The sequence below is a fragment of the Hylobates moloch genome, unplaced genomic scaffold (genome assembly GCF_009828535.3).
Source record: "Hylobates moloch isolate HMO894 unplaced genomic scaffold, HMol_V3 SCAFFOLD_6, whole genome shotgun sequence".
NCBI lineage: Eukaryota > Metazoa > Chordata > Mammalia > Primates > Hylobatidae > Hylobates > Hylobates moloch.
In genome coordinates this window covers 126,974,361-126,997,171 of record NW_026652281.1, presented here as the reverse complement: position 1 = coordinate 126,997,171, position 22,811 = coordinate 126,974,361, and the positions used below count along the sequence as shown (strand labels likewise).

Sequence of the window (22,811 nt, the reverse complement as noted above, 5' to 3'; positions counted from 1 at the left end):
CTATTCTCTCTTTTTTTTTTTTTTTTTTTTTAAGATGGAGTCCTGCTCTGTCTCCCAGGCTGGAGTGCAGTGGCCAAATCTCAGCTCACTACAACTTCCACCTCCTGGGTTAAAGAGATTCTCCTGCCTCAGCCTCCCGAGTAGCTGGGATTACAGGCGCACGCCACCACACCGAGCTAATTTGTGTATTTTTAGTAGAGATGGGGTTTCGCCATGTTGGTCAGGCTGGTCTCAAACTCCTGACCTCAAGTGATTCACCCACCTTGGCCTCCCAAAGTGCTGGGATTACTGGCATGAGCCCTGGCACCCAGCCTGATTCCCTTATTATCTTCTAAAGCTCATCTCTCTCTCTTTTTTTTCTACCTTATCAAAAGCATACTCTTCAACAATTCTGTTTTCTAGCCCCTTTTCTAGCTTCTAGAGCCACAATCTTAACTCATTATCTGTCTCTTAAATGGTCACAGGTCGCAATTTTCTGTTTGTCTCTGCTTGACCAGCATCACATCCTACTAGCCTCTGATAACACTCATCTTGTTGCCTACCACCCAGTCCCTAACCTATGTCTCTCGTTTTAGGTTTTTTATTATGGCAGCAGCCTGTTTCTGACACAAATCTTTGTTTCAGCCAAGATAGGCCAGGCTCTGCTTTCATAATAAGACCTGGAGACCTGAGTGGTATAAACAACTAAAATTTATTTCATCATCCCACTATGTGTGCATTGCCAGCCAGCGGGTGTGGTTGGAGATATGGTGGGTGGGTTGTAGTCAGGCAGGAGCCAAGGCTGATAAAGCAGCTGCCATTTTGAATCCTGCGAGATAGAATAACCTTGCCACAGAGAAGGGAGGAAAAATACACACTGGCTCTTAAAATCTCCACCTGGAGGTGACACACACACAGCACTTATACTCACATTTTATTGGCTAAAGCTAGTTATATGGCCACACATTACTTGAGTGGTTAGGAAACGCAGTCTGACCTTGTGCCCAGGATTGCTGTCACAGTATATGCCATCCACACTAACAGAGGGGAAAATTGAATAGTAAATAAATGACCAATCAAACCAAAGGAAGGCAAAATAAAAGTTCAGGAAGAACATAGATGCTGGATGTGGATGCACTGTCTGTAGCCCCAGCTAATTAGGAGGCTGAGGCAGGAGGATTGTTTGAGTCTAGGAATTTGAGGCTGCAGTGAGCTATGACTGCACCTGTGAATAGCCACTGTACTCCAGCCTGGGCAACATAGTGAGACCCTTTCACTAAAAAGAGAGAGAGAAAGAAGGAGAGAACATAGAGCAGGTAGGAAAATAAAATGTACATATCAAGGTGAAATTCAAATCCAAATATATCAATTATTTGAATTTATTTATTTATTCAATTAGTGTGTTAGTGTTTTGTAGAGACAGAGTCTCACTATGTTGCCAGGCTGGTCTCAAATTTCTGGGTTCAAGCGATCCTCTCACCTCTACCTCCCCAAGTGCTGGGATTACAGGCGTGAGCCACCATGCCTGGCCAGTGATTTTTTTTTTTTTTGGTAATAGAGATGAGGTCTCACCATGTTGCCCAGGCTGGCTTCTTCGAACTCCTGAGCCCAAGCAATCCTCCCACCTTAGCCTCCCAAAGTGCTGGGATTATAGGCATAAGCTGATGCAATGGCCAATAATTTAAAAAAATGTAAATCAACTAGATGTTCCAGTTAAATGACAAAGATTGCCAGCTTGGATAAGAAAGAAATACATTACCTTTCATTGATTCTAAGATGCCGTTTTCTACTTTTTGACATTTCTGAAATAGGATTGTGCGATTGTTGTTAGCCATGGCAGACATGATAAAGTTGTTATTGCCTGGGTGTGAACTTGGTCATAACCATAGTCAAAAGACAAAGTTACAATAAATTTCATCTAAAGATCTCAACTGGCTTTATTTGAGATTCTAGAATTGGGCAATGATTTGTTGCATAAAATAGAGTAAGCGTTCCAATGAGTTGAGCAGAAGGGGTTGGTTTTATAGGAACAAAGAACAAAAAGCAGATTGGTCATTTTAAAGCTACTTTTCTTGTAAGGCAGGACAGGGAAACAGGACAATAGAAAAATGACTGAGAAGTAAACATCAAGCTATTTCAGGCTACCTTTGTGTGTGTATAAGGACTAAAGCAGAGGAAACTTCATTAGCATGCCAGTTGAAACTGGCTTGTTGCCCGGCAGAGTGGCTCACACCTGTAACCCAGCACTTTGGGAGGCTGAGGTAGGCAGATCCCTTGAGCTCAGGACTTTGAGACCAGCCTGGGCAATATGGCAAGACCCCATCTCCACAAAAAAATACAAAAATTAGCCAGGCATGGTGGCGCACACCTGTGGTCCCAGCTGCTCAGGAGGCTGAGGCAGGAGGATTACTTGAGCTGGGGAGGTGGAGGCTACAGTGAGCCATGATCACACCACTGCACTCCAGCCTAGGGGACAGAGTGAGACCCTGTCTCAAAAGAAAGAAACTGGCGTATTTGGAAAACTAGCTTTTGTTTCTCCTGATTTCTTAGAAGGTCAGATAACAATTTAGTGTTTGGTGACTTGGAACTTTGACGTAGGTGAGGAGTTTAGTTGAAAACAATGGTCTTCTGTAATTTTCATTTCACACCATTCATATTGTTGTAAGTATAGTTAATGTTGAGCAACCATTGCTGGTTGCTATTCACGTTGAATTCAATTGCCATGTAAAATAATTTTAAAGAGAGATTATGCTATGATTCAGCATTGAAATGAAAAATTGTCTTAACTGGCACAAAATGACAGAAAAAATTGTGAGATATGATAAAAAAAATCTGTGTCTAAATGCTAAAAGAGCAATGTTGATCTGAATAAAGTAAAAATTACAAGCGATAAGCATTATAGATTACATTATAGATTAGTTGGCAGCATTTAATCTTTCTCTGCACATACAAAAGTTAGTCAACAATGATTACTTCCAAGATATGATGAAAAATCCTATATCCTGTTTACAGGAGACTAATCTGAAAGAGAATACAGACAGGCTGAACATAAAAGGCTGAAAAAAGACATACCATGCAAATGCTAATCAAAAGAAAACTTGTATAACCATGTTAATATAATAGAAAAATAGACATACCAAAGAGCATTAGTAGAGATAAAGAGTCACTTAATGATAAAAGGGTCAATCTACCTCAATATTACAGGAAGATATTACTATTCTAAATTTTTAAGCGCCTCATAATACCACCTCAAAAAATATAAAACAAAAACTAACAGAAATACAAGGAGATATAGACGAATCTATGTTTGCTAATTGACTTAAGGAGCAAACTAAAATGAACAAATAGAATATAGAATATTTGGATAATCCAATTAATGAATTTAACCTAATAAATATAGATAGAACACTGCTCTAAGCCAATAACAAAAAGCTAATTAGGAAATTCTCATATGCTTGGGAACTAAGAAATACCCTTCTGAAACCAAACAACCTATGGATAAAAGAATCAATTAATGGAAATTAGAAAATATTCTGAGCTGAAAGGTAATGAAAATATTACATATTAAAGCTTCTGTAAAAAAATAAAAAAACCTGTGTGATGCAGTGAAATTGTGCTTAATGTAAAATTTACAGCCTTAAATGCACATATTTAAATTTAAAAAGGCTGAAAAAGTAATGAGCTATGTGTCCATCCATATCAGTCAGGGTCTCAACTGAAAATAGGTGTCACATTCAAATCAGGATAATTTAGTGAGGGTTTATTTAGAGAGAGACAAATTGCAAAGGTGTGAGTGGAATGAAGGGACCCATAAGAGAATGTGCTATTAGTGGGGGAGCTACTACCACTTCTGGCCCCAACGGGAAATTTCCATAATCTGGAATGAAAAGAGTCTTGTAGAGCAAACCACCTTGACAGAAGCACTGACCTTCAGTCAGGGAACATAGCCAGCTCAAAGCAGCCTTGCCAGTGGTTGCCGTCTCTACAAAAAAATTTTAAAAATTAGCTGGGTGTGATGGCACATGCCTGCAGTCCTACATGTGAGGCTGAGGTGGGAGAATTGCTTGAGCCCAGGAGTTTGAGGCTGCAGTGAGCCAGGTTTGCCCCGCTGCACTCCAGCCTGGGTGACAGAGTGAGACCCTGTCTCAAACAAAACAAAAAACCTGGCCAGGTGTGGTGGCACATGCCTATAATCCCAGCTACTTGGGAGACTGAGGTGGGAGGATTGCTTAAGGCCAGGAATTCAATAACAGCCTGGACAACATAGTAAGACTCCGTCTTGAAAAAAAGAATAAGAGGAAAAAAATTAAAAGTAAAACTTAACAAAATCAAGAAGAAATATAATACCCAAATAGTTTTATTACAATAAAATATTTATTACAATAAAATAAATCAAAACCTTCTCACAAAGACACCCCAGACCCAGATATTTTTCACAGGTGAATTCTACTTAGTGGTTTATATTTATTTATTTGTATTTTTTAGAGATGGAGTCTACCTATGTTGCCCAGGCTGGCCCTGGACTCTTGGTTTCCAGTGATACTCCCACTTCAGCCTCCTCAGTAGCTGGGGCTACAGGCACACACCACTGCCTGAGTTCTAATTAATATTTAAGGAACAAAAAAAATTTCATACAATTATCGTATGATAACAGACAAAGAAGTGGCTAGTATAAGCTGTACACCAAAACCCAACAGAAAAGAAAGTTCTGAGTATGCTCGCTTACGGACAGAGATGTAAATATCCTGAATATAATTCTAGCAAATAATGGACATAGATGTAAATATTCTAAATAAAATTCTAGCAAATAATGACTAACAATGTGTAAAAGATTGCACATCATTACCCAGTTGGATTTATTCCAGGAATGTAGACTTAGTTTAATGTTAGAAAAATCAACCTATCTAATTTGCCATTAAGAGAAAAATGACATAATCATCATTATAGGGGAAAATTTTCTTAATCTTCTAAAGAGAATTTTAGGCCAGGTGCGATAGCTCACTTCAGCTTCACACTTTGGAAGGCTGAGGCAGGTGGATCACCTGAGCTCAGGAGTTTGAGACCAGCCTGGGAATATATCCATGGAACAGACCAAAGAGCCAGAAACGGACTCACACATATACAGCCACTTCATTTATGAAAAAGGTGCCATTTTAAAGCAATGGAAGAATGAATGCTCTTTCAAATAAATTATGCTTGTATAAATGGGTACCAACATGGAAAAAAAAGAAATGTGATTTCTCCCTCAAAAGTAAATTACATGGCTGGGCACAGTGGCTCACACCTGTAATCCCAACACTAGGCCAAGGCAGGTGGATCATCTGAGGTCGAGAGTTTGAGGCCAGCCTGGCCAACATGGTGAAACCTCATCTCTACTAAAAATACAAAAATTAGCCAGGCATTGTGGCAGCCACCTGTAATCCCAGCTACTCGGGAGGCTGAGGTAGGAGAATCGCTTAAACCCAGGAGGCAGAGGTTGCATGCAGTGAGCTAAGATCGCGCCACTGCCCTCCAGCCTGGGTAACAGTGCAAGACTCTGTCTCGAAAACAAAAAAAAAAAGTAAATTACACAAATATAAATTCTAGGTGAATTAGGAGTCCAAATATAAAAGGCCAAACTATAACACTTTTAGAAGATAACATAAAATAGCTTTATGATCTTTGGATAAAAAATTATAAATAAGACTTCAATAACAAATAAACAAAAATATTGATATATTTGACCACATTAAGAACAAAAACTTCTATTTATATCAAAATATACCATTTGGGAGTGTATTAGTTCTATTTCTACATAACACATGGTCCCAAAAGTTAGTGGCTTAAAACATCAATAATTTATTCTCTCTTTATTATTATTATTATTATTATTATTATTATTTTGAGATGGAGTTTTGCTCTTGTCATCCAGGCTTGAGTGCAATGGCATGATCTTGGTTCAATGCAACCTCCGTCTCCTGGTTTCAAGTGATTCTCCTGCCTCAGCCTCCCTAGTAGCTAGGAATATAGAAACCCACATCATGTCTGGCTAATTTCTGTATTTTTTTTTTAGTAGAGATGGGTTTTCACCATGTTGGCCAGGCTGGCCTCAAACTCCTGACCTTAGGTTATCTGCCTACCTCGGCCTCCCAAAGTTCTGGGATTACAGGTGTGAGCCACTGCACCCAGCTTCTCTTTATTATTTATTATTCTGTGGGCTGGGAATTCAAGGGTGACTTGAATGAGCAGTTTTGTTTTTGTTTTTGTTTTTGTTTTTTTGAGATGGAGTTTCGCTCTAGTTGCCCAGGCTGGAGTGCAATGGCATGATCTCGGCTCACCACAACCTCTGCCACCAGGGTTCAAGAGATTCTCCTGCCTCAGCCTCCCGAGTAGCTGGGATTACAGGCATGCACCACCATGCACAGCTAATTTTGTATTTTTAGTAGAGATGGGGTTTCTCCATGTTGGTCACGCTGGTCTCGAACTCCCGACCTCAGGTGATCTGCCTGCCTTGGCCTCCCAAAGTGCTGGGATTACAGGCATGAGCCACTGCACCCGGCCGACTGGGCAGTTTTAGCTTGGGGTAGTTCATGAGGTTGAGTTCAAATATGAGTGTGGGTTGCAGTCATCTGAAGGCTTTGCTGGAATTGGAGGATCTGCTTACTAAATTGACTCACATGGCTGGCAAGTTGATGCTGCCTGTTGGCAGGAGGCCTCAGTTCCTTTTCACATAGGCCTCTACAAAGGACTGCTTGAGTTACTTCATGGCATGGTGGCTGACTTCCCCAGAGCAAGCAGGTGAAAGCTACAATGCCTTTCATAATCTAGTTTCAAAATAACACATTCATCTCCACCATATTCTTTTGGTCACTGAGACCAGCTTTGATTCATTGTTGGACGGGACTATACGAGGAAGTAAGAATCACTGAGGGTCATCTAGGAGGCTGATTACTATAAAGAGTAAAAAGGCAAGTCATGATGCAAAAAGATATATTTATAACACAAGTAACTGACAAAGGCTCACATCAAAAATACATATAGGGCCAGGCACAGTGGCTCATGCCCGTAATTCCAGTGCTTTGGGAGACCTAGGTAGGAGGATCACTTTAGGCCAGGAGTTTGAGACCAGCCTGGGCAACATACTAAGACTCCCCATCTCTATGGTACAGCCTGACAGGTTCTTCTTGCCTGCTGCCCAGAAAAGACAACGCACTGAGAACAGCAAGAGTTGCAGCAGAGAAAGAGTTTAATTATTTTAAGGCAGCTGAGCAAAAGAACCCAGAGATATTTCTCAAATCTACCTCCCTGAGAATTTGGAGGCCAGGGTTTTTCAAGGATAGTTTGGTGGGCAGGGGGCTAGGGAATGGGAAATACTGATTGGTTGGGCTGAGGATAAAATCATAGGGGATTAAAACTGTCTTCTTGCAGTGAGTCAGTTCCTAGGTGAGGTCACTAGACCAGTTGAATCTGGCTATTGCATCATTCCAGCCTGAGTGACAGAGTTGAGTTGAGCCCTGTCTCAAAAAAAAAAAAAAAAACCATATAAAGAAGTCCTACAAATCAATAAAAAGGAAAATGAGTATTGAAAAATAAGTAAAAATAAATTTAAAAGTAATTTTAAAAAATGAGTAAAAGACATGAACAGAGGAACTTTACAAAAAATGCAAATGACAAATACATTTATGGAAGCTGCTCCATTTTATTAATTTCATAGAGAAATGTGAAAGAAAAGTACGATGAGATACCATTAGACCTCACCACAAGGACTATCATTTAAAAGTCTGAAAATACTAGGTATTGACAGAAATGTAGAACAAAGGAAACTTTGCACCACTGAGTTATGGGTCCAGGTAGAGTCAGTCAGTGGCTAGAATGCAAAAGTCTAAAAAATATCTCAAAGACCAATCTTAGGTTGTATAATAGTGAAGTTATCTGTAGGAGAGATTGGGGAAGTAATAAATCCTGTGATCCCCAGCTACATGACTCCTGAGCAGTAAGGAATTATAGAAAAGCAAGCTAGGGAACGACGGCTGGTTATTGTTTAAATACACTTACATCTTAGCAGAATTCGGGCCTTTCCCATAACCTTAACCTTGTGGCATTTCATTAGTCTTACAAAGGCAGTTTTAGTCCCCAGAGGGGGTCAGTTTTGGGAAGGGACTATTATCATCCTTGCTTCAAGGTTAAATTATAAACTAAATTCTTCCCATAGTTGGCTTGGTCTGTGCCCAGGAATGAGTAAGGGCAGTTAGCTTGTAAAGTTAGAAGCAAGATGAAATCTAGTGAGGTTAGAGTTCTGTTATAATTTTTGCAGACAGTTCCATCTATGAAAAATTTTTTTAATCAGCTGGGCATGGTGGTACGTGCCTGAAGTCCCAGCTAAGTGAGCAGCTGAGGTGGAAGGATTACTTGAGCCCTGGAGTTCAAGTTTATAGTGAGCTAGGATCATGCTACTGCATTCCAGCCTGAGTGACAGAGTGAGCCCCTGTCTCAAAACCAAACAACAACAACAAAAAAATAGAGAGAGAACATATAAAGAACTCCTATCAATCGATAAGAAGGAAACACTATAGAAAAATGAGTAAAAGTAAATTTAAAAGTAATTTTTAAAAACGAGTAAAAGACATGAACAGAGGAACTTTACAAAAAAAAAGGCAAGTGACATACATTTATGGAAGTTACTCCATTTTATGAATTTTGTAGAGAAATATGAAAGAAGACCATGATGAGATACCACTAGACCTCACCACAAGGACTATCATTTAAAAGTCTGAAAATACTAAGTATTGACAGAGATGGAGAACAAAGCAAACTCTAATGGACCACTGATAGGAGTGTTAATTGCTACAATCATTTTAGAAAACAGTTTGGCCTCATCTAGTAAAGTTGAAGATACAAACATCTTATGACCTAGTACTTCTTCTCCTAGGAATATACCATGTAGAACTGAGAGCACATATGCACCAATGTTGACAGCAGCACTGTTTATATTAGCCCCTAAGTGAAGGGATGGGGGATGTCCACCAACTGTTGAATGGATAAATTGTGCTACAGTAGTATAGAGAACACTGTAAGTCAGTAAAACGAATGAATTACAGCAACGTGACAAATAAGCCAGATAAAATAATATACATTGTATGCTTCCATCTAAATGAGTTGAAAAATAGGCAAAATTAAACTAACAGGTACAAGAAAACATGCTTAGGAGGTAAAACTCTACAAAAAAGCAAGAATGCAATTTAGCGTAATTTCAGAATAATGGTTACCTTTGGGGTTAGGGAGAAGGTTATGATTGCGGGGGAAAGTCAAGGGCTTCCAAGGAGGTGACAGTTCTGTTCTTGATGTCCATGTGGTTTTATAAATGTTCATTTTCTAATCATTGGTAAAGTTTTTAATGCGTGTTTATGTGTGTGTTTTTTTCTCACAACAAACAAGCAAAAAGTAATAATACAAAAAATTATAGTATTGTGAGGGATAAGGATATAAAGCACTTAGCTTAGTGCTTAGTACATGGTAGGAATTCTCCATAGATGAATTTTTTCATTCTCTACATAGTATTAGTAGCTTCTAACTTTATGAGGGAAGTGATGGTATTTGCTTCTGCTCAGCAGCAAATAACAATCTGTAGAATGAATCCTGTCTCTTTTCTCAGATGGTGAAACTTGGTGGGCAGACAGTAAAATGTTATATTCGCCACCCTCTCTCCATGTCTAGATTTGGACATTAAGATGGTTGGCCAACATTTTGGGTTTGGTCAGGTGTAGTGAATGTAAGCAGGTGCTGAGAGCCACCTGAGAGCAGGGGGAGGGCAAAGGCCCAGATTTTAGTCTTTAGTCCAGCAATCCCTGCACTGAGAGTCACCATTTGTCTTTGGCCTTCACAGGAATCCACCTCCTGACCATTGGGCTTTAGTAAGCGGTCTCCCAGCTTATGTTGCCCAGAATGGCCTGGTAAGTAATATAACTTTGAAGGGGGAGAGTTTTGGATCACGTGGAAGAAAGAGTGGAAGGATTTCAGATCAAGAAGAGAGTGGAAAAGATGATGGCAAGTGTGGATCTCTGAAAGCCTAATTCTCTTGTTTCTCTCAATTCAGTTGGCAATTGGTCTAAATGAAGGAACAGATAATTGACATTTGAGGAAATATCAAATACATAGATAAATAATCCGTAGGTAGAAAGGTGTATAGTCTTGGCCAGGCACAGTGGCTCACACCTATAATCCCAGAACTTTGTGGGGCCGAGGGGGGTGGATCACCTGAGGTCAGGAGCTCGAGACCAGCCTGGCCAACATGGCAAAACTCCATCTCTACTAAAAATATAAAAATTTGCTGGGCATGGCGGCAGTCGCCTGTAATCCCAGCTACTCGGGAGGCTGAGGCAGGAGAATCGCTTGAACCCGGGAGGTGGAGGTTGCAGTGAGCCGAGATCATGCCATTGCACTCCAGCCTGGGCAACAGAGTGAGACTCCGTCTCAAAAAATAATAATAATAAATAAAATGAAATCAATAGGTCTTAGGCAGGTGGGGTCATAAAAGGAGGTTCCAGGTGGAAGGAAGAACATGGGCAAACAACATGGGCGTGGAGGCCTGGAGCAGTGTGCTGTGTATGGTTAAGTGTGGCTGGAGTTTTAGATTTGAGACAGGAAGACAGCAAAAGATGAGGCTCAAGAGGGAGGAAGGGACTAAATTACAACAGGCCTTGGATGCCTTGTCTGAAAGATGGGATTTTTTTTTTTGACAGTGTCTCGCTCTGTTGCCCAGGTTGGAATGCAGTGGTGAGAATTTGGCTCACTGCAACCTCTGCCTCCTGGGCTCAAGCGATTCTCATGCCTCAACTACCTGAATAGCTGTGATTACAGGCATGCACCACTATGCCCAGCTAATTTTTGTATTTTTAGTAGAGAAAGCGTTTTGCCATGTTAGCCAGGCTAGTTTTGAGCACCTGCTTTCAAGTGATCCACCTGCCTCAGCCTCCCAAAGTGCTGGGATTATAGGCGTGAACCACCATGCTCATCCTTAAAAGGTGGGATTTTAATTTACAGGTGACAGGTAGACAAGCAGGAGATTCACATAGTCAGTTTTCATTTTAGGAAGATAACTCTGGCAGGGCATGGTGACTCACACCTGTAATCCCAACACTTTGGGAGGCCGAGGCGGGAGCATCACTTGAGCCCAGGAGTTTGAGAACAGCTTGGGCAACATACCAAGACTCTGTCTCTACAAAAAATTAAAAAATTAGCCAGGCATGGTGGTGCACGCTCACAGTCCCAGCTACTCAAGAGGCTGAGACAGGAGTATCCCTTGAGCCCAGGAGTTCCAGGCTGCAGTGAGGTATGATCACACCACTGCATTCCAGCCTGGGCAACAGAGGGAGACCCTGTCTCTAAAAGAAAAAAATAAAAAGAAAGAAAGAAAAGAAAGATAACTCTAGCAGCTTCCTGGGAAGTGGATCTAAAGGACAAGGACTGCAGGCAAAGTAACCAGAGCATCATTCAAGTAAGAGGTGATGAGAATCTCAGCAAAGGCAAGTGGGGTAAAGAATACTATCATTCTTGCTAACAGCCACTGGGTGCTTACCATGAGTCAGGCACTACCTAAATTTAATACTCACAACAACTTTGATAGAGGCAAGAACACAAGAAGGGGATAACGGGTCAGGTCCAATATTGAGAGGGTGAAGCTGGCTGGGCTTTGTGATTGGTTGTAGGTAGAGAATGGGGAAGAGAGGAGTCAAAGCTAATTTTAGGCTTCTAGACTGGATAGATAGTGCTGTCATCGTGCTTGGATGTAAGATGACGACGTCAGTTTCAGACAAGGTAAAACTGTGACATTTTTTAGCAGCAGCTGTCCAGCAGGTAGATGAAGAGACAATTCTGATGCCGTGGAGAGAGGAGTGCTAGAAGCAGAGATTTGGAAGATATCAGGACCAGATGGTGTTTGAAATTATGAGTGTGGAGGAAGCCACTTAGGGAGAGGGAGACAGGCAGTGGACCTAGGGTGCAATAATGGAGGGAGTCGGCATCTACAGAGTGGGTGGAGAAAGAGGAATGTGTGATAGAGAAACAGAAGGAAGGTTCAGAGGTGTTTGGAGACCCAGGAGAGGGCAGTGTCATGGAAACCAAGGAAGTGGAAAGTTTCAACAGGGAAGGAAATGATGACATGCAGCAGAGTGAACTGGCGAGAGAATTGAAAACCCTCACTGGGTTTGGCACTGAAGAGGTTATTTGTGGCCCCAATGAAAATGGATTTGGTGGTGAGGTGGAAGCAGAACCAGCATGTGGTTTGCTGAGTAGTGGATGGGTAACGAGAAGGTAAAGAATGCAAAAGAAAAGAGGAGAATGCCTGGGTGGTTGCTATGGGGACCATGATGGATGCAGGAAGGATATCATTTTCAAGCATGAGAGAGACACCAGCATGCTAATAGATAGAGAGGAAAGAGGGCTCCAAGAACTCTGAGATCAGGAGACAATGATATTAACTGATAGAGTTGGTCAAAGGAGAGGTCGGAAGGCTGGTGCAGTGAGCAGGCAGTCCTTGGACAGGAGCAGGTACAGCCCGCTCTCTAAGACCACAGATAGCCCACTCCTGTGTTGTCAGGCAGGGTTGCTACAAGCCCAGGTGGTGCCTTTTTGAGAACTAGAAGGCACCATTTCTCAACGGATGACTAAAGAAAGGTCAAGGTCATGGCGCTGCAAGCAGATCACAGGCTGGATTTCAGCTCCCAGTTGCCCCTCAGCCAGATGCCTGTGTGCAGTTCACACATTACACAGCCGTACACGGTGTCCCCACAGTGCTCTGGGGAGATCAGATAAGTGTCATCTGATCCCTTACCAGTAGGGTAAACTGGTTCAATTTTCAGGAGAGGAATATAGCAATATAGAACCAGAGCTACAACACCTTTCATTTATTATTCTACTTTGGGGTTTATACGCCAAGGAAAAACCCCTACCTGCCCAAACAAAACAGAACCCAAATGTAGTTGAGTCAAATATATTTAGAGTAGCATTATTTATTTTATTTTATTTTATTATTTTATTTTATTTTATTTTAGAGACAGGGTCTCACTCTGTCGCCCAGGCTGGTGTGCAGTGGCACGATCTCAGCTGACTGCAACCTCTGCCTCCCAGGTTCAAGTGATTCTCCCACCTCAACCTCCAGAGTAGCTGGGATTACAGGCGCACACCACCACTGCTGGTTAACTTTTGTATTTTTAGTAGAGACAGGGTTTCACCACATTGGCAGGGCTGGTATTTATATTAACTTAAAGACCATGGATACAACCCAAATAAGCAAGAAAAGGGAAACAACAAAATGGGATATCCTCCAGCTACTAGTAATGACAAGTTGTACCCTTAACTTTTTCAAAGCTTACAAATGATTCAAGAGTGGAGCAAATCATAAAAAGTAATGTTTATAAGGTGACTTTTCTGTCTAGTAGCCTCAGTTAATAATTCCAAACTGTCTCAACTATGTCTACCTGATGAAAAGAATGTGAATGCCTTGGGCAAGAACATGGTGTTTCTGAAAATAGTATACAGTGCTTAGCTGGGCACCCTCTCAGGCCTAATCACACCTTCCTTATTCACCGCTCTCAGATTTGCAACATCATGAATGCGCCTGCGGAGGACTTTTTTGCATTTCAGGTAAGTCATTTTTTTATTTGCAGTCTTAGTCATATGATTTTTTTCCTCCCCAAAGAGCATTAGAATACATTAGAATCCACCTACTCTGCTGGGAAGCAGCCTCAACAAAGTGAAAATATGACATGATAAAAGTCCTGTGCCAGTGGAAATGGGGACAGAGTTAACTGGGTAATTTCCAAGGTCCTATTCAGTTTTAACATTCACATCCTTTGCTTTCTGGCCTCAGGATCTATTTTTCCCCCCACAAGATATACAATATATAATATACAAAAGCTCCAAACTTTCATGATCAGATTCAGACATTAAAGTTGTATTTCAATAAACATAATCAAAATGCCACTTTGCCAGGTGTTTTGTTGTTGTTGTTGTTGTTGTTTTCTTTTTCTTTTCTTTTTTTTTTTTTAGAGAGGGTCTCACTCTGTTGCCCAGGCTGTAATGTAGTGGTGCAATCACAGCTCATTGCAGCCTCAACCTCGTGGATTCAAGCAAAACTCCTGCCTCAGCCTGCCAATTAGCTAGACTACAGGTGTGCACCACTATGCCTGACTGGCCTCAGCACCTTTGCTTATGCTGTTCCCTATCATCTCCTGTTCAAATCCTGTTCTACCATCTCCTATTGAAATCCTCTCTGCCCTTCAATGACAACCTCAAATGCTACTACTTCTAATAAGTTTTATTATGATTCCTCTGGCTGAATATAATTTCTCTCTCCTTGGTTTTTTTTTTTTTTTTGAGACGGAGTCTCGCTCTGTCGCCCAGGCTGGAGTGCAGTGGCGCAATCTCGGCTCACTGTAAGCTCCGCCTCCCGGGTTCACGCCATTCTCCTGCCTCAGCCTCCCGAGTAGCTGGGACTACAGGCGCCCACTACCACGCCCGGCTAAATTTTTGTATTTTTAATAGAGATGGGGTCTCGCCATGTTGACTAGATTGGTCTCGAACTCCTGACCACAGGTGATCCACCCACCTCGGCCTCCCAAAGTGCTGGGATTACAGGCATGAGCTACTGCGCCTGACCTTCCATTTGATTTTGTCTTTTTTTTTTTTTTTTTTAAACAAATGTTTTGTGGAAGATATCTTCTCTGAAGGCATTGGCAAAATGTTAACACTTGCTGCAGTGGTGGGCCAGACACGCATAGTCTTTGTCTCCATGATTGCATGGGGAAAGAGATACCAAGTGGTGATTAGGAAAAGGGCAGAGGGGAGAGGGGGGCATCTCTGGAGATTCTGACTTAATCTGGGAAGACTCAAGAAATACGTCCTCAAAACTTTTGTTTGGACAGTAGAGAGAGGGGAGAAGATTGCAGGAAAGAGACGGCTTATTGGAAGGAACTAGAATAAGCCAAGAAATCTGAGTGAGAAATTGAGGGAGAGACTGGCAGGAGAAGATTCTAGAGAGGTGGACAGAGACCAGGCCTGGAAAGGCACACCAAGGAACTTGTGTCTCTTACGTATTTTCCTTATGTCATCTTTTATTATCCTTGTCTCCGTGTCAGACTAATTCTTCTTAGTAAAATGTGACTTCCTTTGGTCAAGGTTGGGTCTTATCTTTCTTGATATCCTCAGCTCTTGGGGGCCCTGTCACTATTGATTTGGTTTAGCATGCTAGGCTAAACAAATAAAAGAAAAACAAATCATTATCAATCAGGAAATAATTCAGAAGGAAATAAAAATGACTCAAAAGTCAGAATTATTTTTTTCTCCTTCAAGAACGTTATGAAAAAGTTTAGACAGAAAATAGTTCCAAAGTTAAAATTGCACTTCATGTGTTGTGATTTTGACCACATCAATGCGACGAGCCTGAAGACTTGCTGAGAGTTGCTAACCTGACCACAACCACAGCAGAACGTAGTCTTTACTCAAGTCATCCACTTGATTGCAGTTTAACTACATTAGTAAAGCAAATTTAATCTTGTTTTTAGATTCTGGTCTTCCTCCTCCAACTCATACTCCATAAAGTAGCCTGAATAATGTTTTTTGTTTGTTTGTTTTTGTTTTTGTTTTTTTGAGATGGAGTTTCATTCTTGTTGCCCAGGCTGGAGTGCAGTGGCACGATCTTGGCTCACCACAACCTCCGCCTCCTGGGTTCAAGTGATTCTGCTGCTTCAGCCTCCTGAGTGGCTGGGATTACAGGCATGCACCCCCATTCCCAGCTAATTTTTTATTTTTAGTAGAGACAGGGTTTTGCCATGTTGGTCAGGCTGGTCTTGAACTCCTGATCTCAGGTGATCTGCCTGCCTTGGCCTCCCAAAGTGCTGGGATTACAGGCATGAGCCACTGCGCCTGGCCCCTGAATAATGTTTTTAAGAAACATAGGTTGGGCGAGGTGCGATGGTTCACACCTGTAATCCCAACACTTTGAGAGACCGAGGCGGGCAGATTACCTGAGGTCAGGGGTTCGAGACCAGCCTGGTCAACATGGTGAAACTCCATCTCTACTAAAAATACAAAAATTAGCAGAGCGTGGCAGTGGGCACCTGTAATCCCAGCTACTCGGGAGGCTGAGACAGGAGAATTGTTTGAACCCAGGAAGCGGAGGTTGCAGGGAGCCGAGATAGTGCCACTATACTCCTGCCTGGGTGACAGAGCAAAACTCCGTCTCAACAAAAAAACAAAAAACATAGGTTGAATCAGTGACTTCTTTGCTTAAAAATCTTTAATGGTGTCCCCTTTCATTTTCAATAAAATCTTTTTATCATGGCCTTCAGAGGGAAGGGATTTCAGGAAGATTAGGTAGAGTGCTGGGGGCAGCCAGGTCTGAGTTCAATACAACCCTGTGCTCTTCAGGCAGTGTTCTGCATCCTTTTGGAGACACTCTCTCACCAGGTGCTAAGACAGCTGTTTTACTTTCCAGTGTTATTTAAATAATAACAATTATCATCTCACCATGTTAAGAATCTTGAAACTTCAGGATTGGAAGACTCACCTACTCCAGGAAGCCTTCCTTGACTTCCTTTTCTCCTCTGGCTCCCATAGTTCCATAACGTAACTCTCTTAGAGAACTTCCCACACTGCAGTGTAATTACTGGTTTACCCTACAGATTATGAGCAACCTGAGGACAAGATCTGTGTTTTGGCTTCCTCAGTTTCTAGCTCAGTTTCTTGCACATTCTAAATGTTTGATGAACCAATGGATATATATATTTTTGAGACGGAGTCTCTGTCTGTTGCCCAGGCTGGAGTGCAGTGGCACGATCTCAGCTCACTGCAACCTCTGCCTCCTGGGTTCAAGCGATTCTCCCATCTCAGCCTCCTGAGTAGCTGGGATTACAGGAGCATGCCACCACATCCGGCTAATTGGCTAATTTTTGTATTTTTAGTAGAGACAGGGTTTTATCATGTTCTCCAGGCTGGTCTCAAACTCCTGACATCAAGTGATCCGCCTGCCTCAGCTGCCCAAAGTGCTGGGATTATAGGTGTGAGCCGCCATGCCTAGCCTCACCAAAGGCATCTTATAATTGATCAAGAACTTCATTTATTCAGTGAGGCATATATTCTCTCCATTCTATAGATGAGAAAATCGAGCCTCCAGGAGAGAAAATGAAGTGCTAAAAGTAACATAGGAAGTCAGGTCAAGAGGCAAAATGTGCAGGTTATATCTAGCTTATTAATTCAACGTTACAAGAATCATAGTATTGCCCTTTTAAGCCAGTCCCCTGCCACTGCCTCCCATATCTGAAAGAGAAACACTACCTCTCTGGGATATTCTGCACGTCATTACATCCCCATAACACACTGCCTGACACACACACTGGCCCTGACATCTGAGGGGTGAACACAGAATGGCTACTTGGCTTAAGGAATTCCAACCAGATGGGTTATTTCTCATGGTAGTTGTCGGTAATTAAACTCATGCAAAATCCAACGAACTCCATCCTCTTGCCACCTCCTCTCAGCCAATCAGGGTCATGATGTGGGGTGAAATCTATCATTGTTGCCTCTGTGGCCTGGAACAAGAGGAAACCTAATCTAGCCCTTCTCTTGTAGAAAGAACCCCTGGATGAGTCTGGATGGATGATTAAAAATGTGCTTTCAATGCCGATTGTGAACAAGAAGGAAGAAATTGTTGGAGTGGCCACATTTTACAATCGTAAAGATGGGAAGCCCTTTGATGAAATGGATGAGACGCTCATGGAGGTATGGCTTGCTAGGAGGCCTTTTGCTGTTGGGATTCAGAGTCAGCTTGCTGGGGGAGGCTGGATGTCACTGCTCTATCACATGGGGCAGCAACCTGGTTGCTATAATCCTGACTCTGCCTCATCAACCACTTTCTTCATGCTCACTTCTGTACTGCACTGATGTGCTGTCAGAGAAATCCACATTTCCTTTTTAAAAAATGTAATCAAGCTGAGCATGGTGGCTCACACCTGTAATCCCAGCACTTTGAGAGGTTGAGGCAGATGAATCACTTGAGCCCAGGAACTCAAGGCCAGCCTGGCCAACAGGGCAATATCCTACAAAAAGTTAAACAAAGATTAGCCAGGCATGGCAGTGCATACCTGTGGTTCCAGTTACTCAGGAGACTGAAGCAAGAGGATCACTTGAGCCCAAGAGGTCAAAGCTGCAGTGAGCCATGATTGTGCCATTGCACTCCATCCTGGGTGACAGAGCAAGACCCTGTCTCAAAAAAATAAAAAAATAAAAAGTAATTAACAAACTTTACTTTTTAGAATAGTTTTAGGTTCTTAGCAAAATTGAGCAAAAAGTACAGAGTTCTTAGATATCCCCTATCCCTACATAATGCAAAAACACATTCTCTTTTTGTGAAGTTATTACACATAAGAATGGTACTGTATGTATGTTAGTGCTTTAGGTACAGTGTGGTCACATCCATTCCTTTATCTTAGCCTTATAAGAACTCTGCAAGGTGGGCAGCACACAGCTTATCAAACCCATTTTATAGCTGAGAAAACAGAGGCCTAGAGACTCTTGCTATGAGTTTTAGAGTCAAGATTAAACTTAGGTGTTCTGTCTCTGATTCCTCCTTTCTTTCTTTTTCAGTCTTTGACTCAATTTCTGGGCTGGTCTGTCTTAAATCCTGACACCTATGAGTCAATGAATAAACTTGAAAATAGGAAGGATATTTTCCAGGACATAGTAAAATATCATGTGAAGTGTGACAATGAAGAAATTCAGAAAATCTTGGTGTGTAATGTTCTTTACTTGTTTCTACTCTAATACAGACTGCATCTCAGAGATGTGGCCAGATTAAGGCAAAATTGCAACTTCATGAGGGCTCAACCTGGGCGTGGGTTTGTGTACTGTTGTATCCTTCCTGCCTAGCACAGGGATGCAGCAGCACTCAACATTTAATGAATGAATGAACGAATGAATGAATGAATTAGTGCATGAGCAGATGAGTGCCTGAGAGTGGTACATAATGACTGCACTGTGTGGCCTGGGGACAGCTATTCCTTGCAGAAACACCTCATTCTTGGGGTCAGATGTTGTCTTGACAGCTCTAGAAACTCCATTTTTCACTGTGCTCAGGGATGACTTGGTACTGGAGACAGAGTCAACCAGCCATAGCCCCTACTCTGAGAGGAAGCTTTATCTGGAAGACCAGTGGACAATTATCAGTTTCTCCGAGCCTCCCTCCTGTGGGGTCAGCTCACTTAAAAGACCCTATTAAATTGGGTGCAGTGGCTTACACCTATAATCTCAGCACTTTGGGAGGCCAAGGTGGTCAGATCGCTTAAGCCAGGGAGTTTGAGACCAGCCTGGGCAACATGGCGAGACCCTGTCTCTACCAAAAAAAAAACCCCACAAAAATTAGTCAGGCATGGTGGTGTGTGCCTGTAGTCCCAGCTTCTCGGGAGGCTGAGGTGGGAGGATCACCTGAGCCTATGGAGGTCAAAGGCTGCAGTGAGCCGTGATTGCCCCACTCTGCTTCAGCCTGGCTGACAGAGTGAGACCAGAAAAAAAGAAAAAATAAAGACAGGCTGATGTTTTTAGAGGGCATTTCTGAAGTGGGAAGATACCACAACAAATTCGATCATTTCATTCCAATAACTGTTAAATTCAGAAGAGAAAACATCCAGTTGGAATAAATTGCCTCATGGTTTGCTTGACTCAGTCCACAGTTTCAGCCATAGAATGGGTACGTGCAACCTATCGGGGCACAGCTTCAGTGAACCAGTTAACAAGTTAACAAATTTTGCTCTGGGTCAAGAAATCAGGAGCAAGTAGCTGGGTCCAGTTCCCCCTCCTCTGGCACATGGGGACATACGCCCAGAGAGAGAAGGAACTTGCCTCAAGTTACACAGTAAATGAGAGGAAGAAACAGGACTATGGCCAAGGCCTCCTTACTCCCAGTCAGTAATAATAACAATGAAACTATCGACAACAACATTAATGTATGTTAGTGCTTACTATGCGCCAAGCACTGTGCTAAGTGCTTTATATGGATTATTTAATTTTACATATGTTACTTAAGAATGACTTTGCACAACTGAATTTTAATTCACCAGTTAAGTATGTTTATTATCCTCAACTTACAGATGAGGAAACTGAAGATCAGAAGCATTAATAACACTGCTAGTAAGTGGTAGAGCTTGAATTTGAATGCAGGTCTCTATGGCTCTAAAGCCCAGGACCTTGCGCATCAATAGACGTTAAATGGAATCCTCTTTGAGCTGGTGGTTCTGTTGCAAGGACTTTGGAGGAAGGAGATAAATGGGAATGGAAACGCGGAGGCATGTTGTAACCTAATTTTTTTCCCCTGCCATTTTGGGTCCTGGCAGAAAACCAGAGAGGTGTATGGGAAGGAGCCATGGGAATGTGAAGAAGAGGAGCTGGCTGAGATCCTGGTGAGCTGAACCGGGGCAGCACAAGCCCCGATGTATAACAAGTGCAAAGTGCTCCTGAGCATGCAGGGGTTTCTCTTTGCAAAGCATGTTCCCCATCACTCTGTTCTGATCCTTCCAGCAGACCCAGGATGGGGACAGGGCTGGACAGGAGGTGGGCACCCAGAAACACTTCATGTTTCCTAATCACTTGACTCTATTCCTTATACAGCAAGCAGAGCTGCCAGATGCAGATAAATACGAAATCAATAAATTTCACTTCAGTGACTTGCCCCTAACAGAACTGGAGCTGGTAAAATGTGGAATACAGATGTATTATGAGCTCAAAGTCGTGGATAAATTTCACATTCCACAAGAGGTGAGGTCAAAACAAATATATTTGATTTCCCTTTTTAATTTTCTTTCTCGCTTGCTTTAAAAAAAAAAGACTCAATCTGTAAACTACCTTAAAAAGAGTTTACTCTCAGTATTTAGGATTTAAGGAATTAGTCATGTTGCACTGATGAGTCATTTATAAGAAAAGAGACACGCTGTTCCTCTGTGTCCTGTGAAGTGTGATGTTTTGGGTGCATTGGTTTCTTGCAGTGGGTTCTGAGGTACTAAGCTCTGAAGGCTGGGAATAGATGTGCTGCAAAAAATGGGTCCTATAGTTAAATGAGGGCAGAAAATGTGGGCTAAACCAATTTAAACAGGGCTCATTCCCTGCAGGATTCCTTACTAAGGTCTGCTGTGAGTCTAGGGTCATGGGGGATGGCAGAGAAGGTATGTATGGGAGGCAGTGGGATATGGTGTGCAGAATTGCCTGAACTTGTTTGATTTTGATTAAAGCAGTGGTTCTCAAAGTGTTGCCCCAGACCACATCCACACCACCTAAGAACTTACCAGAAATTCACATTCTTCTTTTTCTTTCTCTCTCTCTCCTCTTTCTCTCCCTCTCTCACACACACACACACACACACACACACACATACACACACACACACACTGCCAGCTCTGATAAATCAGAAACTGTTTTAACAAGTCCTCCAAGTGAGTCTCATGCACGCTTAAGTTTGAGAACCACTGGATAAAAGAGTCCTTTTTTTTTTTTTTTTTTTTTTTTTTTCCCCTGTAGAGCCCCTGTTAGCTTCTCCAAGGACAGTTGCTCTCCAGGGCACAGTTCGGGAATTACTGATGAAGCTCAGTCAGAGAAATGATGCATGCTCACCTCGTTTCCTAACAACAACAACAACAACAACAACAACATCTTCTTAGTATTTAGCATTTAGTATTTGCAAAGCACTTTCACAGCATGATTGCATCTAGTACAAGTTCTCACTCCTAGTCCAATGATGGGGGTTAGAGGACCTCAAACCTCAAAAGAGAGGGTCATGGGCCATGCCTTCTTCATATTTTTGTTATTCCAACCCTCATGAGACCATTTCAGGTGTGTCCTGCCTCACTGATGTGCATGTGTTCACAGGCCCTGGTGCGGTTCATGTACTCCCTGAGTAAGGGCTACCGCAAGATCACCTACCACAACTGGCGGCACGGCTTCAACGTGGGGCAGACCATGTTCTCCCTGCTGGTGGTATGGCGGGGCCGGTGGGGCTGGTAGGGTGGGCTTGCATCACACTAGACAATCTCATGCAGACTCTACATGGTAGCAACAGCATTGTTCTTCTTTCCCTATTTATTGTCTTTTAAGAATTATGTGAAAGCAGTACGGGCTTAGTGTAAAAGGATTCCAAGAATAGAGACGCATTTAAAATAAAAAGTGAAAGAGAGCTGCAAGCTACCCCCAACCTCAGTCAGGTTATTTGGGGGTAACCGTGTCACAAGTATAAAAGTAGTTCAACAGGGCCGGGTGCGGTGGCTCATGCCTGTAATCCCAGCACTTTGGGATGCCGAGGCGGGTGGATCACGAGGTCAGGAGTTCAAGACCAGCCTGGCCAAGATGGTGAAACCCCATCTCTACTAAAAATACAAAAATTAGCTGGGCGTGGTGGCAGGTGCCTGTAATCCCAGCTACTTGGGAGGCTGAGGCACAGAATTGCTTGAACCTGGGAGGCAGAGGTTGCAGTGAGCCAAGATCACGCCACTGCACTCCAGCCTGGTGACAGAGTGAGACTCTGTCTCAAAAAAACAAACAAACAAAAAAATTCAACAGTTCAATTGGTCATTGGTTATAGTCTTTGTTTGGGGCATAGTGACAATTAGGAACACATTTCATTTTTAAATGGCCTGTTATAAAGAGGTATCCATTTCTGTAGTTAGCCTGGCAATGCAAGTCATAGTAATCTGGAAATCCACTTAAAATAAATAAATAAAGATTAGAAAACCTTGGAATAAAAAGTTTTCCATTCACCATTCAAGATGCCTGCAAACCACCTGTTAGCTGCTCCCATAAACACATTATGTATTCTTTTC

The 22,811-nt window shown here is 42.3% G+C and overlaps 1 protein-coding gene across 2 annotated transcripts in view; it reads left to right on the top strand.

Moving 5' to 3' along the window:
- Positions 1-22,811, top strand: part of PDE6A (phosphodiesterase 6A) — a 91,514-nt gene that overhangs the window by 33,401 nt on the left and 35,302 nt on the right. For both annotated transcript variants that reach the window (XM_032158335.2, XM_032158334.2), the window contains 7 exons: positions 9,842-9,908; positions 13,552-13,599; positions 17,584-17,733; positions 18,598-18,741; positions 20,340-20,405; positions 20,614-20,760; positions 21,865-21,972. In XM_032158335.2, the coding sequence (XP_032014226.1) occupies positions 9,842-9,908; positions 13,552-13,599; positions 17,584-17,733; positions 18,598-18,741; positions 20,340-20,405; positions 20,614-20,760; positions 21,865-21,972 (730 nt within the window). The remainder of the gene's footprint in view (positions 1-9,841; positions 9,909-13,551; positions 13,600-17,583; positions 17,734-18,597; positions 18,742-20,339; positions 20,406-20,613; positions 20,761-21,864; positions 21,973-22,811) is intronic.